The sequence below is a fragment of the Bidens hawaiensis genome, unplaced genomic scaffold (assembly GCF_021521415.1).
Source record: "Bidens hawaiensis isolate Kalapana, Puna unplaced genomic scaffold, B.hawaiensis_p1.1 tig00008933_1, whole genome shotgun sequence".
In the NCBI taxonomy this organism is placed as follows: domain Eukaryota; kingdom Viridiplantae; phylum Streptophyta; class Magnoliopsida; order Asterales; family Asteraceae; genus Bidens; species Bidens hawaiensis.
Window position 1 is genome coordinate 270,329 of NW_027491648.1, and position 16,637 is coordinate 286,965.

Genomic DNA, 16,637 nt, shown 5'->3' on the forward strand with positions numbered 1-16,637 from the left:
CTGTGTTATGAGTTACGACTTATGCATGTATGTATGTTCATCTTTATGTCTGTACATTAATTCAATTCATACATTAATACGGTATTAATGTTAATTGATGACTCTTTATTTGATATTAATCAAAACAGCATTCTTAATTAAAACCAACACTATCTCCTTGTTAAAGTCAAATCCTGTTAATTGAATCTCGAAGTCCAAACCGATAGGGTTGACCTCAAAAGTCAAAGTATATCGATAGTGTTCTCCATCTGTGTTATAAACTACATTACATCTGAAACAGGCTATTCTGTAGATCATAAAAATGGGGAGGAAAGGAAATTGGATATCTTCCATTAAAAAGGCGTTGAGTCTGAGCTCCAAAGAAAAGAAAAACCAGGTTTGACAATAATATGATCAAATCATTATTATTTTAAATTTTAAGTATGTCATAATAATATTTGATTTTCTGTAATCCATGGATTTTTTTTATTATAGAAATCAAAGAAGAAAGCATTTGTGGAAGATAAATCTTTAGAACCGCCTGTTGCACCGATAGTAGCTCCACTAGTAGAACCTGAAATTTCTCATCAGATTCCTGCACCAGAAGAAGTGAAACCGGTTGAGGTGGAGGACGAGCAGGCAAAACATGCTTTGTCTGTTGCAGCAGCGGCTGCTGCGGCAGCTCAGGCGGCTGCCGCCGCTGCTCAGGCTGCTGCTGAGTTTGTTCGACTCGCTGAGTTGACTAGGTATTCAGGGAAATCAAAGGAGGAAATAGCTGCTATCAAAATTCAAACCACGTTTCGTGGGTACTTGGTATGTCAGTGTTAATTGCAGTTTTAAGATCTAATTTTAAGGGTGTGTTTGGATTTGTGTTATCAGGCTGATTTTCTGATTACCGTGTCTTGAAGCCTCAAACTCGTTTATTATATTAGTGTTTGTTTTCTGAAAAATAAGATCCTTTTGTGTTTGTTTTCGAAAATCTGTTTTCTGAAAAAAATAGCGTATTTTCGTGCGTGTTTGCTGAAAATTAACATTTTTCAGTGTTTGTTTTTTGAAAAACAACATTTTTTAGTGTTTGATTTTTGAAAAATAACAATTTTTGGTGTTTGGATTCTGAAAATAACATCTTTTAGTGTTTGTTTTTTGAAAAATAACATTTTTTAGTGTTTGTTTTCTGAAAAATAACATATTTTTGTGCTTGTTTACTGAAACATGACACTTCTTAGCATTTGTTTCTGAAAACATAACATTTTTTTGGCGTTTGTTTTCTGAAAAAGAACATCTTCTCGTGTTTGTTTTTCGAATAATAACATTTGTTTTTCTCGTGTTTGTTTTCCAAAAGGTAACCCTTTTCTTGTTTGTTCTCTCCAATAAACAACATTTTTTCGTGTTTGTTTTTTGCAGGCAAGGAGAGCTTTGAGAGCATTAAGAGGTCTGGTGAGATTGAAGACACTAGTCGAGGGGCCTGCTGTGAAACGGCAAACTACAAACACGCTTAAATGCATGCAAAACTTGTCTCGCGTGCATTCCCAAATCAATTCTCGAAGGATCCGAATGTACGAGGAGAATCAAGCCCTTCAGAAACAACTCCTTCAAAAACGAGCCAATGAAATCGAAACCTTACAGGTTCGTTTCATACTTTCACACGAGATACTTATTATTATTGTTTCGCGCACATATCAAATAACAAAATGTTATTAATGAACATTGAACAGATGGGAGAAGAATGGAATGATAGTTTGCAGTCAAAAGAAGAAATTGAAGCTAAACTACTAAGCAAATATGAAGCCACAATGAGACGAGAACGCGCAATGGCATATTCGTTTTCTCACCAACAACCTTGGAAGAAGACATCAAGGACAACAAACTTGCTATTCATGGATCCCACGAACCCGCAATGGGGCTGGAGTTGGTTAGAGCGTTACATGTCGGCCCATAGGGCCGAAAGTGATCACGCATCGGTTAGATCCGGTATCAACATTACCGGGAGTGAAATAGCCAAGTCATACGCCCGTCACCAACTCAACTCCACTCCTTCCACCCCTCAAGCCCGAGCGGGCCCAGGTCCGCTCGGCCCACGGAAGTTTAAGCCCGGCCCGGATGAGGACTCGAAGAGCGTGTTCAGTGTGCAGTCCGAGAAGAATAGACGACATAGCATCGCGGGCTCTTCGGTTAGAGACGACGAAAGTTTAGCTAGCTCGCCCTCGGTTCCTAGTTACATGGCGCCTACTAAGTCAGCGAAGGCTAAGTCACGGGGTCAAAGCCCGTTGGGCCCGGTGGAGGTGAGTGATGGGCCCACACCGGAAAAAGGGTCGAGTTTGAATGCTAAGAAACGGCTTTCGTTCCCGGCTTCGCCAGCTAGGGTGGGCCCGAGGCGGCATTCGGGCCCACCTAAGGTGAATATTGGTGTTGGTATGGAGCAGAAGATGGTGAGTTGAGTAACTTGTGTCTAGGTGAGTAAAGAAAGTATTGTGTACTGTTTATAAGATCAAAATTGGGAAAAAGAAAAGAAAAGAAAAGTAAAGATTTATTTGTTGTGATTTAAGTTATTTGATTGAGGGATGAAAGGTTAAGGTTTGTGTCTTCTTTATTATTTGTGTCTTGTGTGCATTCAAAATGAATATTAAAAATTACTTTGATTGAGATTGATTTTTTATTACAATTTGTTATTATTTGCTTTTGTAGTGATTTTGAAATGAAGATGTTATGTTTCTTTGTTCGCAACTCGAGTTGTTTGTTCGTTTACGTTGATTCGATTTGTTTTTGTCACCGTGTCGTTAAGTTCTTGGATCCACACTGCTTAGTATAGACTAGATGTTGCATGATTAGCTTGTATTAAGTTTATGATATTATACTTACAAGGTAACTAATGTTATACTTGAAAGATCATGTCAACATGTGTAATTTGTTGAGTTTGATGAAAGAAAAATGAATGAATATTATTTAGTTGTTCTTGTCCAATATAATGGCAAAAATGATGGTTACAGGTGAATGATATCACATGTATGATAATTTAATGTGTAACATAAAAAATATGGTTTATACTTTATACTAATACTAAACTTTAATATATGCAATAAAATTTACTATCAAATTTTGTTATCAACTTCTTTCTCAATAATTAATTTATATACACAGTAATTTCTTTTAATTGGATTTTTTTTATTTATTTATACAGCTAGAAATAGATTATTTACACGTGTTGTATTAATTTATAGTTTTTTGTATACAAACTCTATAGTTTTGAGTATCCGAGGGAATATAACAATGCCACATGATGTGCATTTCACAATAAGAGAGGACCTTTGTGGCATCTTGTAAAAGATAGAATCCTATGAACAAACTAAGAGAGGAAGTTTGATTTTGGGTCACACCTTGTAAGACTCTCAACGCGCGGGAGATATCCCGCATGTCCAAGCTGGCACCCCGGGGGCAAATGCAAAAATCTTGCAGTGATGCTGCATTTGCATGTTTGAGTTGCGTGTCTAACTGTCTATAAGGGTGTTCATATGCGATTATGTTGGGGCCCATTTAATAAAAAAAATAATCTTATTTTGTGGTAATACATGAGTTGTTTGTGGCAAGAATGCGTATGGTAGCATTGGAGGTAAAATTAATTTGTCGAAAGTATGGGTAATTTTCAAATATGACGTGTCAGCTTTGCAGACACTCTAAGAAAAGAGCACTACGAATGTTGAAAGAGATCCAATGAGATATCCGATTTATAGATAAACTGAAGCTAAAGAAGTCGTTGAAAATGTCAATGAATATCATTTAGAAATGGGGTTGAGTAAATTATAAACACACTTTGATAGGCATTCTCTTGAAATTTCTTGGTATCTATAAGTGGTATTTTGAACCCATGTATGATGAAAATGACCTTAGACTTATATGCAATGGATTGCTTAGAAATGATGCAAGTGATATTTAGAAGTTGTTTGATATGTTTAATTTCGAGTTTTAGCTAGATATTGACGGATTGGAAAGAAATTTGTTAAGAAACACTAAAATTTTTTAGTTTTGATAAACTGATGCGTTAGACACCATATTAGTTTTTTAAACATTACCACTGTTAGATTTGTTTGCGAAGATTTACATCTACAAATTCTATACTCAACAATAACAAAATGACATTGTTGTCTTACAATGATTAAACGCTACACAGATTGACTCATCGAACAATGACACTAAAACTTAACAAGATTGACCACCTTCCGAATAGACTTGACAAACAGAGCGACAAATACAACAAAAACGAAAAAGTCAAACCGAAAAAACACGAGTGCATCATTCAGTTACAATGGTACGCATGAAAACACAACATGAAAGCAATTATGTTTTGAACATATGAAACAAGACATGAGTTGGTTGGTACACAACAAGACCATACATAAACTGATAAACACTTGATAAAACAAAAAACAAGACATGAGCTAATACCATATTCAATTTAAAGATGTTGCAAATTTTGTCATTGTATTTATAGGTGAAAATACAGTAGTGTTATTATTCTAAATTGTTTAAAAACTTGTCCAACCATTTTTACTACTATTATTAGACTGAGTGTTGTGGGTTCACCAGATGTGCCAACCACTCACCACATCATCTCTTTAGCGTCCCAATCATCGTGCTGGGTTAATGAAAGGGGGCGCTAAAGGCTTGGGCTAGCAACAACCCATTAACACTTGGAGGTGGCGTTATTCTCATTTTAACAAATCATATTTTTTAATATATAGTTAAACCGCAACATACTTGTTAAATGATGAGTTAGTTAAAGCTCACTGTCTACGTAACAGACTGACAATAACATTACAATTTAACTAGCTGGTCAGCTAGTTGATTCATAACACATAGCCTTAAGAATAATCATAACATTAATATTGACTTGTAAATATGTCAAAATGCATTCTAGTTTAAACATTTCCCACATTAACAAAATTCACGTGAAAAAAAGATATTATTTTTGAACGAAAGAAGATAATAGTAAGTCATGATAGAGATGTTCAAAACGGTTTGGGACTAGGAACCGGATCCGGTTCCTAACCGGTTCCTATATTCAAAACTCCCTTATAAACCGGTTCCAGGCTCGAACCGGTTAGGGAACTGAACCGGTTCTCCCACCCTCGGACCCCTAACCTATGGAACCGGTTCTTACCGGTTCCTAAACCGGTTCCTGTACCGTAACCGGTTCCAACCAACCGGTTACGGTGTAAATTTTTTTTTTTTTCGTTTTTCGTTTGCGATTTGGATTCTAAACTACGATTCGTATTTGTATAGCATGAAAAATAAACAAAACAGTTAACGTAAAATTCATTTTATTTACTTTAAGAAGTTCAAAAAAAAAGGTTACATGTTTTAAAATCTTCAAAATTTTTTTTTTTTTTTCGTTTTTCGTTTGCGTTTTGAGTGTTGTGATGAACCCATGACACCAAATACCTATTTATACTAGTAGTGGGGTGCTTGGGGGAGCCAAAAAACGGCTATTTTTGACCCCAACGGTCAAAAAACGGCCCAAAAAACGATTTCCAACGGCTTAATCGATCCAACGGCTAGAACCGGTTCCTAACCGGTTCCGGTTCCTACCTGCCCCCACTCAGAAATGCAAGAACCGGTCACGGATCATCGGGTTGAATCAGATAGAGTCCGGTTCCTACCAAAAACGGGTAGGAACCGGTTCGGTTCCGGTTCGGGTCCACCGGTTCGGTTCCAGGAACCGGTTTTTTTGATCAACTCTAAGTCATGATATGAAATTTTAACCTCATTTATCTTATCCTCCAAAAGTTTGAAAATCGATAAAACAATCTCACCAAAACCATGTGACTCTGCCAACAGGAGCGTGCACTAAGCGCGTCAGTCAAAGAGCGCGTGTACCTGTTTTAACTCAAACCAAGAAAACCCCATTTATTTTATTTGTTTACTATAATGTAACATCCAACAATTACATATATACGTTAGCTAACCCAACCTAGTCATACATAGCCATACATAGTCCTTAAACGTTTTTAAATTATCTCTAATTCTAAAGGAAAATTCATTGTCTGAAGACCTAGTGGTTATAAAACCCAAACGCTCTTAAATCAAACTAAAGATCACAAAGATCCACGGTTTTCCTTAATTAAGCCATCCATGCCCTCAATCTTACTATACTATTCAAACAATACAAGATATTCATATGATCTTCAATTAGCATGTCCACACAGGCTTCCAAGTCATCCGGTTTCCTCCTATAGAATTGCCACATAATTCACTAATAAATATTTTCTAGAATCATAACCGCGCTAATTAATGTTTTCTATAATCATAACCAATTATTTCCTTTCAAATGATTTAAAAACCGATTTGACCACAAATAAATGAATAATTATTTATAATTGATTTTGTGTTTCTCTTTCATATGACTATTATTTTAGCAACTCAATGATTTGTGTAACAATTTTTCATTTTATCATTTATACATATTTTTCTTACATCTCGTGACAAGATAAACAATTCTTATGATATATATAATGTTTGAAATATTTTTCACCCGTAAGTAACACGAACTATCCTAACATGTTATATGTCAGGATAGAACCGTCTTTATTGAATAACCTAGACTTCCTACACACGTTAATAAAGAGAATTATTTATATATTATTATTAATATTTCACACAATTACAAACACTCTTTTTCCCTCTCATCAGAAAGATAAAACCAATTAACTTGGGAACTGCAACACAAAGTAAGATAAACACATCCTCCTTCATCTTCCTTAAAACTAGGGTTTATCTACACTTGCAGACCACTAACTTTCAGCTTTAATTTCTCAGGTAACTCCACTTATTTCTCATTTTTGTTACATTTTTTTTCATCTGGGTATGAAAAAGTTTGAAACTTTATACACATAACCTGCATTTTAAGAGCTCACAAGGTCTTTCTTGCAGTTACATTAGCAAAAATGTAATCTTTTTTTTGCTTTTTGTAGTGTTTTCATGTTTTGTTTCGTTTGTTAGCTATTTTGCCGCGTGATTTTGGTTTTTATCTGGGAAAGTTTTGATTTTTATGTTTGGTCAAACATTGCTGTTTGCAGAACATAAATTTGCTTTTTTTTTGTTGCTATCTAGGATGCTTGAAAATTGCATTTTTTTTGGGGTATTTTTGTAGTTTAATTACCTGCATTTGCATGGTTTTAGTTTGCTATATTTCTTGTTTTTTTATAAAATTATTATTATTATTTTTTTGTCAAATGAAATAATAGATCAGCATGCTTCTGTGTGCCTCAGAGAATCTATTTGGTAGAGATCTAACTGCTTCAAAATATGATTATTAGTATATTTTGTTGAAAATTTTGGACAAAAATATAATATTTATTAAGTATTTGTTACTAATATTTTTATGTGTATTTCAAGACTGCATTAACATTTAAACCCATTGTCAAGAAAACTTGAATGCAGCAGCTTGTTTGACTCTCCAGTCAAAATGAATTCTTGGTTCATACCCTATTATTATTATGTCTTTGTGTCAGCCTGTGAGTGTTCTGTTTTTTGGATTTTTGGGAGATTGTTTGATTTGGAAAAATCAGAAATTAACATTTTTGAAACTGAATACAAGAAAATATCTAGCAGATTATAATAATAAATTGAAAAATTAGATTTTTAAGACACAAAATTGGACTTTAGTTATCACTTATCAGTACAGAAGAGTACCATATTTGGATGTATATGAAGGCTTCAAGATGCTGTTATTGTTTCCTCTTTTAAATCAAACATAAGGTTTTGTTATGTTTACCTTGTTTTCACAAATGTGTATATTGACTTTTGACCGATGAATTTTACCGCATTAAAGCATGCATTTTAATAGAAAGTCGGGTGACCCGAGTGACACTGGATCCGGCTCGGGTTAGCTGGTACCGAAACAACCCATGGTTGAGAAAAAGCTTTTAATCATGGTGTTGAAGTTATGTGGATAATAATAATTTCCATCACAGTTCCTGTCTTTTAAACATTAGATATATTCTTTGACTTTTGTGATCAAACTTGATACTTGACTAAATTCATAAGGATTTGTTGACAAAGTTGACATCTTTATGTGAGATGAGTTACTTTTAGGTAAATTTCAGAAAATAACAGTTTTATTGATAATGTATTTCATATGATGTTGTGTAAATAATTATGTTTTTATATACATCATAAACATATGAAGAGTGAAAATGAAGCTAAAGAGGGAAAAAGCAAAAATATTGTTTTGTATAATAATATCTATCTTTCTTTCTATTGTTACATCCTTTCTCCTTATTTGTCCTTCATGACTTCATCCAACAACAAGAATCAGTTTTTGATCATGCAAATCCAACCTAATTGCCTCAAATATAATAATAATAATAATAATAATAATAATGATAATAATAATAATAATAATTATTATTATTATTATTATTATTATTATTATTATTATAATAAAAATAATCATTTTTTTTAACTTTCAAGACGGTTACATGGTTATAACCGCCTGATTTAGAGAGGTCTTAGGTTCGAATCCAACGTATTCCAAATAAAAGATCAACCGCTATTTAAATGCTATAAATGCCCTTTGATAATATTTTTAAGACACTTTTATTTTTTAAAGTGTTACTTTTTTTTTTGTGGTGTTAGTTTGGTTGTTGGGAGTGAGGTTAGTTCTTATGGAGTTTGGAGTTTCTTTGAAGGATTGTGTTTTGTTTTTCTTTTTTTGACATTGATTAAAGTTATGGTTACCTTGATGACATCATCTGTTGGTATACTTTCATATATGCACTGCAATTTGCATACATATATATATATATATATATATATAAACAAATCTTTCTTTCTGACCCAAGCATTCCTCTGCAAACCATTATAGGAACTGTGGGTCAACAAGTGGGCCTTTTTAGAGGATTGCTTTTACTCAAGGGTAAAATAGACAATGCAAACTCCAAAGACAAGGTATGAACTCTTAATTCTTATAATCTTTTATATATTTTTTTTTGTTTCAAGATTCATTTATGATCTTTAAAATAGCATAAATTATGTTTTTTTTTCAAATGTGAGATGGGTTTTTAGGGAAATTATGAAAGTTGGTTGCTTTTAATCAATTTGAAGAGTAACAGTATGTTTTGACCCTGCAGAGTGGTGTCTTTGGATATTAATTAATAAGGGGCCCTGTTTGCTGCTGCCCACTCATTAGTTTTTGGATGGAAACCTTTAATTTGTTCACTTTTTTTTAGAACAAATGGTCCATAGTTATTCATGTGCTTGAAAATTAAAATCACCCTCCTGACAATTTTTGGAAAATGTTGAGTGTAAAATTACTATTTTGCCCCTGGTTATTGTTGCAGATTGTTTTTGATCTTCAGTCACCTGCTTTATTTAGTTCTATAACACATGCATTTAGAATGCAAAGTTATATAATTTGTTAACTGTTGTATATTAATCTACGTGTAAATAAATTTGATTTAAATACAGAGCTGCAACCTTGGAGGTGCCACAGAGGACACCGAAAACTGCTAGGCAGCTCAAAACTTCAGGAACCGAAGCCGACAATTCTTCGTCTCAAAGTCCTATGAGCAAAACACCTAAAGGCAGAAGTCCAAAAGTTGACCGTCGATCACCTCGTACTCCAACATCTGAGGTATAATACCGCTAAAACAAGCATTTGACTTTTTTTTTTCAGAGGTAACTGTGCAACATCTTTTGAAAACCGTTTGATTTTGGTTTCTTCAGTTTAAACAACGGGTTTGGTTCGTTTTATGGGTTCTGTCATTTGGGCTTGAAATATTTGGGAAAAAGAATTGGTCCAAAATAATGAATCTGGGCATGAAGCATTGGGCCTAAAATTTGTTGTTAGTTATTTATTAATCGACCATTACACATTTGGACTTAAATTTTTTCGTCTACGCAATTTATTAAATTTCTTTTAAAAATACTTAACATTATAAAAATTATGATTCTTTAATTCAATATAAAAAAAGTCGATGCTAAGGGTTTTACGGGTTCCGTTAGGATTCGTTTTTGGCATTTGCAAATCTGAAACATAACCGGAAATTCGGTTTTGGGTTGGCTTCGGTTACTTTGGTTCAGTTATGTCGGTTTCATGCACACGCCCCTAGAAAAAAAGGTCTATATTTAATACATGGAATTATACGAATATCATAAGTACATTTACGCATATGCATAGATCATAGATGTTTATCGTAATGATATTGTTTTCAAATAACAATTAACACATTTGCTAGTTTCAAATCTTTTTAAAATGGGTCAAAAAGTGTTAGCAAGTCAACCTGACCCGTTCAGTCTGCACATAAAATGACCCATACCAACTTGTTATGTAAAATACGCAGAAACAACGTCCGGGTAAAGTTTCAGAACTAGAAACTCAGCTTGCTAATCTTCAAGCGGAACTAAAGAAAGCCAAGGACCAACTTAGCCAATCAGAATCAAGCAAGAAACAGGCCCACGAAGAAGCCGAAGAGGCCAAAAAACAGCTTGTTGAAATATCAGAAAAGCTCCAAGAATCACAATGTCAGCTTGACGAGATTTCCGCTTCTGAAGAATCCCGGATTCAAGAACTCAGAAAGATCTCTCAAGACCGGGACCGGGCCTGGGAATCTGAACTCGAGGCAGTCAAGAAACACCACTCAATGGACTCTGCCGCCTTAACTGCTGCCATGAATGAGGTTCAAAAACTCAAGAATCAGCTTGAAAAGGTGGCGGAATCTGAAGCTAATCAAGCTAAATATGCAGAAGCTGCTCACGGTGAGATGATGAAATCAAAGCTAGAATTATCTGATACTCTTGCTAAAGTTGAAGAACTCAGACTCCAGTTGAAAGATTCACAAGATGCTGAAGCTAAAGCTTTAGAAACTGCGAGTCAAACCCGAGAACAGTTGGAAACCCTGAAGTCAACTGAAGAGACTTTAACTTTGGAAAAGGTAAAAGCTTTGGAAGCTTATGAATCTTTAACCATGGAGTTGGAGAAATCTAAATCTCAAGTTGATTTACTGGAAGATAATAAAACGGAGGTGGAAAAGCTACGGGCGGAACTTGAGGGGGCTGAAAGGAGATACCAGGAGGAGTATATTCAAAGCACTTTGCAAATTCGAGGTGCGTATGAGCTTGTGGAACAAACAAGAACCGAATCTTGCCAAAAAGTTTCAATCTTGGAGGCAAATTTGGAAAATTTAAGAGCCGAATTGGAAGATTTGAAGGTGAAGCTGGTGGAGAAAGAAGAAAAGCTTCAAAAGATATCAGAAGAAAACAAGAACTTGAATGAAAAGCTTAGAGAAAAAGAGACTGAACAAAAAGGAACGGAATCATACGAAAAAGTTTCAATCTTGGAGGCAAATTTGGAGAATTCAAAAGCCGAACTGGAAGATTTGAAGGCGAAACTAGTGGAGAAAGAAGAGAAGCTTCAAAACATATCAGAAGAAAACAATAACTTGAAAGAAAAGCTCGAGACAATCGAAATAACAGCAGTAAAAGACACTGAACAAATAGGAACCGAATCTTGCGAAAAAGTTTCAATCTTGGAGGCAAGTTTGGAGAACTCAAAAGCCGAAATGGAAGAGTTGAAGGCGAAATTAGTGGAAAAAGAAGAAAAACTTCAAAAGATATCAGAAGAGAACAAGAATTTGAATGAAAAGCTCACAGTGAAAGAGACTGAACAGACGGGAACTGAATCGTACGAAAAAGTTTCAATCTTGGAGGCAAATTTGGAGAGCTCAAAAGCTGAATTGGAAGATTTGAAGGTGAAACTAGCGGAGAAAGAAGAAAAGCTTCACAACATATCAGAAGAAAACAAGCATTTGAACGAAAAACTTGAGAAAACCGAATTAATAATCAAAAAAGACACCGACGATGTCACAGATTTCAAGAAACTGGAGGCGGATTTGGAGAATATGAAACGAGTCGTGTTTGAAAAAGAAACCGAGTTGAAGTACATGACAGAGGAAAATGAAAGATTGAAAATGGAAAAGTGTCAAGTGGATAATGAAGCGGTGGCATCTGCAGAAGCTGCAAGAATTTCTGAGAAAGAAGCGGTTATGAAAGTCAACTATTTGACCGAAGAGGCCGATAAAAGCAGTAAAAAAGTGGTGAGGGTAACCGAACAGCTGGATTTGGCTCAGGCTGCAAATGCAGAAATAGAAACCGAGTTGAGGCGGCTGAAAGTGCAGTCGGATCAGTGGCGGAAGGCGGCAGAGGCGGCTACTTTCATGCTTTCAGGCGCCAATAATAACGGGAAGTATATGGAAAGAACAGGGTCCCTTGATTCCCACACCATTGGCGGGAGGTTGAACTCACCTCTTTCCGAAGACATGGAAGATGAATCACCCAAGAAAAAGAATGGTAACATGTTGAAGAAGATTGGAGTTTTGTTGAAGAAGAGCCAGAAGTAATTCAAGATGTTTAGCAGGTAATGTTGTTAATTCTAATCAAAATCTTGAAATATTTGATTATTTTGTTGGGTATGTTTTAAAGATTTAATTTTTTATTTTTTTTTATTGTGAAGATTGATGATCAAGGTTGTTGCTTGGAGTTCAAGGAATGAAGGTGGAGGCTTTTGTTACTTTTAGGATTTTAGTTTTGTGTAATGGAGGCAGGGTTATGTATAGGAAGTTGAAGTGTTGAACTTTAGTGTGAGTTTGACTTTTAACTTTGACTTTGACCTGCTGTATGTTGTGGCGATCAGCTGATCAAATTTGATGGAGAATGCAATGATTTGTAATAATATTCTTCAAGTTTTCTGATCGCATGATACAATTAACCAAAATAAGATTTGTCACTTGAGATAACATGCATGGCATTGTTTTAAATAACTGATAGGTTTTCAAATATGCATGCAAATTCTGCTAACTAACAATGATTTGTAATAATATTCTTCAAGTTTTCTGATCGCATGATACAATTAACCAAAATAAGATTTGTCACTTGAGATAACATGCATGGCATTGTTTTAAATAACTGATAGGTTTTCAAATATGCATGCAAATTCTGCTAACTAACTAGTATATGCAAATTCTTTGTTTTCAAAACCCGAAATGATTGATCAAAATGTGAGTTTTTCTTAGTATTCAAAATCGGCGTTACTAATATGTATTACAATTAAATGTATATAACGCGTGATAATATATACGCGGATACGCCTAATAAATACTCGGTGAAAGACCACCCCCATGATCATTGAGTGAAATGCGAAATGGCTACCACTTAAAACACTTGTCTAAACTGTTTAGTATACGAACAAAACTCTATTGTTGCTTAGGTTTGAACACAACACTTGTACCAACAAAACAGTAACTCTATTGTTGTCTAGGCATGCACATAACCGGTTTTGGGCCAAAATGAACCCGGTTATAAAGTCAAACAAAGTTAAAACCGATTCGCCCTAACCAGATCATTTTATGCACCGGCTTCTAAAGAACCATTTATATTCGTTTCAAGCCGTATTCTAAACCGGTTTCAACCCCAAACCCGGTTTCAAAACCAGATTCTAACTATATATATATGCACAGCCTAACTGGTTAACCGGTTTGTACCCAGTTAGTACATGATTCTCTAACCGATTAGTAACCGGTAACTCTCTAACCGGTTTATACCTGAAAAAACCGCCTGTTAGTACCGGTTTTTCATCTTGGCCCTAGAACCGGTTTAAGTTTTATAATTATTTTTTAAACAGGTTTTTTCCCGTTATTTACCGGTTAAGGTTTTTGTGCTCGAAAACCTGGTAGTACCTGACCCGATTAACTGAATAAACCGGTTTTTGTGCGTGCCATTCTGGATCCAGTGATTCAAAAAGTTAAAAGAAAAATAGCCCAAGACCTCAAAGTCAAACCCTGACAATAAAAGCCCATAATTGGCCCATTTGATCTGATATAAGCAAACAAGCACAAAAAGCAGATAATCGCCGTTTTAAAACTAGGGTTTTTTTGGTTAGCACATCTTCTTCAGGCAAACATGGGGTAAGTAATCTATAGTCTTCTTCTATTTACAACTGTTGATTGAATGTGTATTTATTGTTATTACTAGAGTTCATCCAATTTGTATAAGTGCTTTATTAGTTTAATAATAATTATAATAATAATAATAATCTTTTTAGTTTCATGGTTGGATTAAATGATCAAACTTTATGCCATTTCTTGTATTCTTACTAATTACTGTAAACTTATTTAGATCTTTTGCATTATATAATGATGATCAAAATTGAAAACCATAAATGTCTCCAAATGCTTTTGTGAGCTAGAAGCCATAAATGTCAACTGAAGCTGTAAACTTTCTTGTATTCTTGGATTTTTAAGTTACTAAACTAGGGGTGTACACGAGCCGAGCTCGGCTCGTTTTGACTTACCACAGTTAGGGCTGTTTACGAGTCGAGCCAGGTTGGTTTCGAGCTCAGGCTCGAAATTAAACGGGGAAACTCAACTAAGGCTCTAGCTCGATTTTGAAGTTAAACGAGATTAAGATCGAGCCATGTTCGAGCTGAGCCAAGGTCAATTTTGGCTCGGTTACAAAAATGAGCCAACTCAGCTCAGGATGTTTCAAATCAAGTTTTTTTAGCCAGTTTTATTCGAGCTTTTATCGAGCGAGCAACAAGCCCGAGCTTCGAGCCTCGAGCTTTTTGAACAGCCCTAACCCAGTAGGCTTGTTTGTAACTATTAATTATTCTTTTATATATTTCTAATTATTTTTATATATTTTGAAAAAAACTTTAAAAGAGCCAAAGCTCAGCTGCACAGTGTGAAATTGGCTCGAGCTCTGGCTTGATAAATAAACGAGCTTTATTGGAGACTTTGGCTTGGCTCATGCTCAAATAAACTTTTACCATTAGTCAGTAGCATGATTCAGATCCTGTATTCTTAGTTGTGTTCATTGAATCGAATTTCGAAAATTAAACAATTTAACTATTCGAATTCTTATTGAGTTGGTGTCTATTAATATAAACAGAGTTAGTGGCTGGTTAAACTTTAAGGTAAATCTATGAGTTAAAAATATATTTTACTTAATTTGAAAAATATTTAAAAAAATAAAAAAGTGTGTAAAAGTTATCAAGCATTAAAGTAAGATTAGCAATTTAACGGCTACGTTAAATGCTAAAGTAAACTGATCACTTGTTTTGATTTATGCATTACTGAATTTTGGTATATTTTAGGAAAACTCATGGAATGGGAGCAGGTCGCAAGCTGAAGTCCCACCGAAGGAGGCAAAGGTGGGCTGACAAGTCATACAAGAAGTCTCATCTCGGTAACGAGTGGAAGAAGCCGTTTGCAGGTTCTTCTCACGCTAAAGGCATTGTCCTTGAGAAGATGTAACCAGACACTTCCTATTCTATTCGAATTTTCACTCGTTACATTTCAAATTACAATTTGATAACCATTTGTGCAGTGGTATTGAAGCCAAACAGCCCAACTCTGCTATCCGAAAGTGTGCTAGAGTTCAGTTAATCAAGAACGGAAAGAAGATTGCTGCCTTTGTTCCCAATGATGGTTGCTTGAACTACATTGAAGAAAATGTAAGTGCTTCGTTATCTATACCTAATAAATAAATCACTGTTGGTGCCATGTGTTACATATTTGTGAGTACAATTTCTTAGTAATGAAATATAATATTTTAAATATAGTAACTTATGTGAGATATTTGATTTTAAATATATTAAATTAATAGTTATGAGTTTATATGTAACTTTAATCATATTATATTCTAAAGTATCGTTTTATAATTCATAGATCTTGATTACTAACTATTTTGTAAGACACGAGCTTCTAACCTAGTTATGTTAATAAAGATAACATTTTTGATGGTTTAGATGTTGACTTTTGGCTGTTTTATGGGACAGGATGAAGTGTTGATTGCGGGATTTGGAAGGAAAGGACATGCGGTGGGAGATATTCCTGGAGTACGGTTTAAGGTTGTTAAGGTATCCGGTGTTTCACTTTTGGCTCTCTTTAAGGAGAAGAAAGAGAAGCCGAGGTCTTAAGTCTTTCTAGTTAGTAATTTTGATACTTCATATGCAACTCTTTTAAGTCTTAAATGCTACTTTTTTGAGTTTGTTACAATTATTTTTTGTTTCCGTTTTTGCTACATTAAATTTTGTTTTTGTTTTTGTGTGTGCGCGCTAAGCGTATGACTTGGTTTTGGTTTCAAATGTTGTGTTGTGAGCATGAGCTCATGTGTAGGCCATCTTTGTATTCAAATTAACACGACTAGGATGGTAACTTCATACCTCACTTTTGAATTAGTAACAATTTGTGGTTGAACAATATGTTGTATGTAGTTAAAAGATTTTTCAATCAGCTTTTGTAGAAGCAACCTCCCAAACACCACTAATTTAACTAGGCAGCAAAAAAAGCTGATACAACTATGTATTAGGAATGGTCTTCGGATTTTTTAATCGCGTTTCTAGTAATTTGGGTGTTTTGTTATAGGAATTCCGTCTGTTTACCGACTCAAATAATATTTGAGTTTATTCAGGTCGGGTTAATTGATATTCAGGTTTTTAAGTTCAAACTTCAATTCATAAGTTACATTTACAATATGATCTTTTAAATTGTATTAACCAAACCGAACATTTTTAGTCGCACTTTAAGAACTTCAAAGTTTATCAAATGGACGTTAAGAGCGCGTTTCTTAATGGGGAACTTCACAAGAGATACAAACTCGTAACCCAC

At 34.7% G+C, this 16,637-nt stretch overlaps 3 protein-coding genes across 4 annotated transcripts; all 3 read left to right on the forward strand.

Moving 5' to 3' along the window:
• Positions 1-301: 301 nt before the first annotated feature.
• LOC143530366 (protein IQ-DOMAIN 2-like) lies at positions 302-2,622 on the forward strand. Its single transcript, XM_077025917.1, has 4 exons — positions 302-376; positions 475-792; positions 1,384-1,605; positions 1,695-2,622. Exons 1-4 carry the CDS (start codon positions 302-304, stop codon positions 2,415-2,417), a joined length of 1,338 nt encoding a protein of 445 aa, XP_076882032.1. The 3' UTR covers positions 2,418-2,622.
• A 3,997-nt stretch (positions 2,623-6,619) lies between these two features.
• Positions 6,620-12,716, forward strand: LOC143530367 (interactor of constitutive active ROPs 2, chloroplastic-like). 2 transcript variants are annotated; one of them, XM_077025919.1, is made up of 6 exons: positions 6,620-6,701; positions 6,790-6,919; positions 8,840-8,922; positions 9,442-9,607; positions 10,317-12,388; positions 12,485-12,716. In XM_077025919.1, exons 3-5 carry the CDS (start codon positions 8,903-8,905, stop codon positions 12,369-12,371), a joined length of 2,241 nt encoding a protein of 746 aa, XP_076882034.1. In that variant the 5' UTR covers positions 6,620-6,701; positions 6,790-6,919; positions 8,840-8,902; the 3' UTR covers positions 12,372-12,388; positions 12,485-12,716. The 2 variants fall into 2 exon arrangements, with proteins under 2 accessions (XP_076882034.1, XP_076882033.1); XM_077025918.1 differs by lacking the exon at positions 6,790-6,919 and having other exon boundaries at positions 6,626-6,789.
• A 1,191-nt stretch (positions 12,717-13,907) lies between these two features.
• LOC143530343 (small ribosomal subunit protein uS12) lies at positions 13,908-16,025 on the forward strand. The gene is made up of 4 exons (XM_077025900.1): positions 13,908-13,934; positions 15,122-15,277; positions 15,355-15,481; positions 15,806-16,025. Exons 1-4 carry the CDS (start codon positions 13,930-13,932, stop codon positions 15,944-15,946), a joined length of 429 nt encoding a protein of 142 aa, XP_076882015.1. The 5' UTR covers positions 13,908-13,929; the 3' UTR covers positions 15,947-16,025.
• Positions 16,026-16,637: the final 612 nt, after the last annotated feature.

Bases quoted from the DNA above. Each gene is read 5' to 3' on its own strand.
- LOC143530366 (XM_077025917.1), top strand. From the start codon at position 302: ATGGGGAGGAAAGGAAATTGGATATCTTCCATTAAAAAGGCGTTGAGT. The intron at 377-474 runs GTTTGACAATAA...TTTTTATTATAG, and splicing joins CCAAAGAAAAGAAAAACCAG to AAATCAAAGAAGAAAGCATT. The intron at 1,606-1,694 runs GTTCGTTTCATA...AACATTGAACAG, and splicing joins ATGAAATCGAAACCTTACAG to ATGGGAGAAGAATGGAATGA.
- LOC143530367 (XM_077025919.1), top strand. From the start codon at position 8,903: ATGCAAACTCCAAAGACAAG. The intron at 8,923-9,441 runs GTATGAACTCTT...ATTTAAATACAG, and splicing joins ATGCAAACTCCAAAGACAAG to AGCTGCAACCTTGGAGGTGC. The intron at 9,608-10,316 runs GTATAATACCGC...TAAAATACGCAG, and splicing joins CTCGTACTCCAACATCTGAG to AAACAACGTCCGGGTAAAGT.
- LOC143530343 (XM_077025900.1), top strand. The intron at 15,278-15,354 runs GTAACCAGACAC...CCATTTGTGCAG, and splicing joins GGCATTGTCCTTGAGAAGAT to TGGTATTGAAGCCAAACAGC. The intron at 15,482-15,805 runs GTAAGTGCTTCG...TTTATGGGACAG, and splicing joins TGAACTACATTGAAGAAAAT to GATGAAGTGTTGATTGCGGG.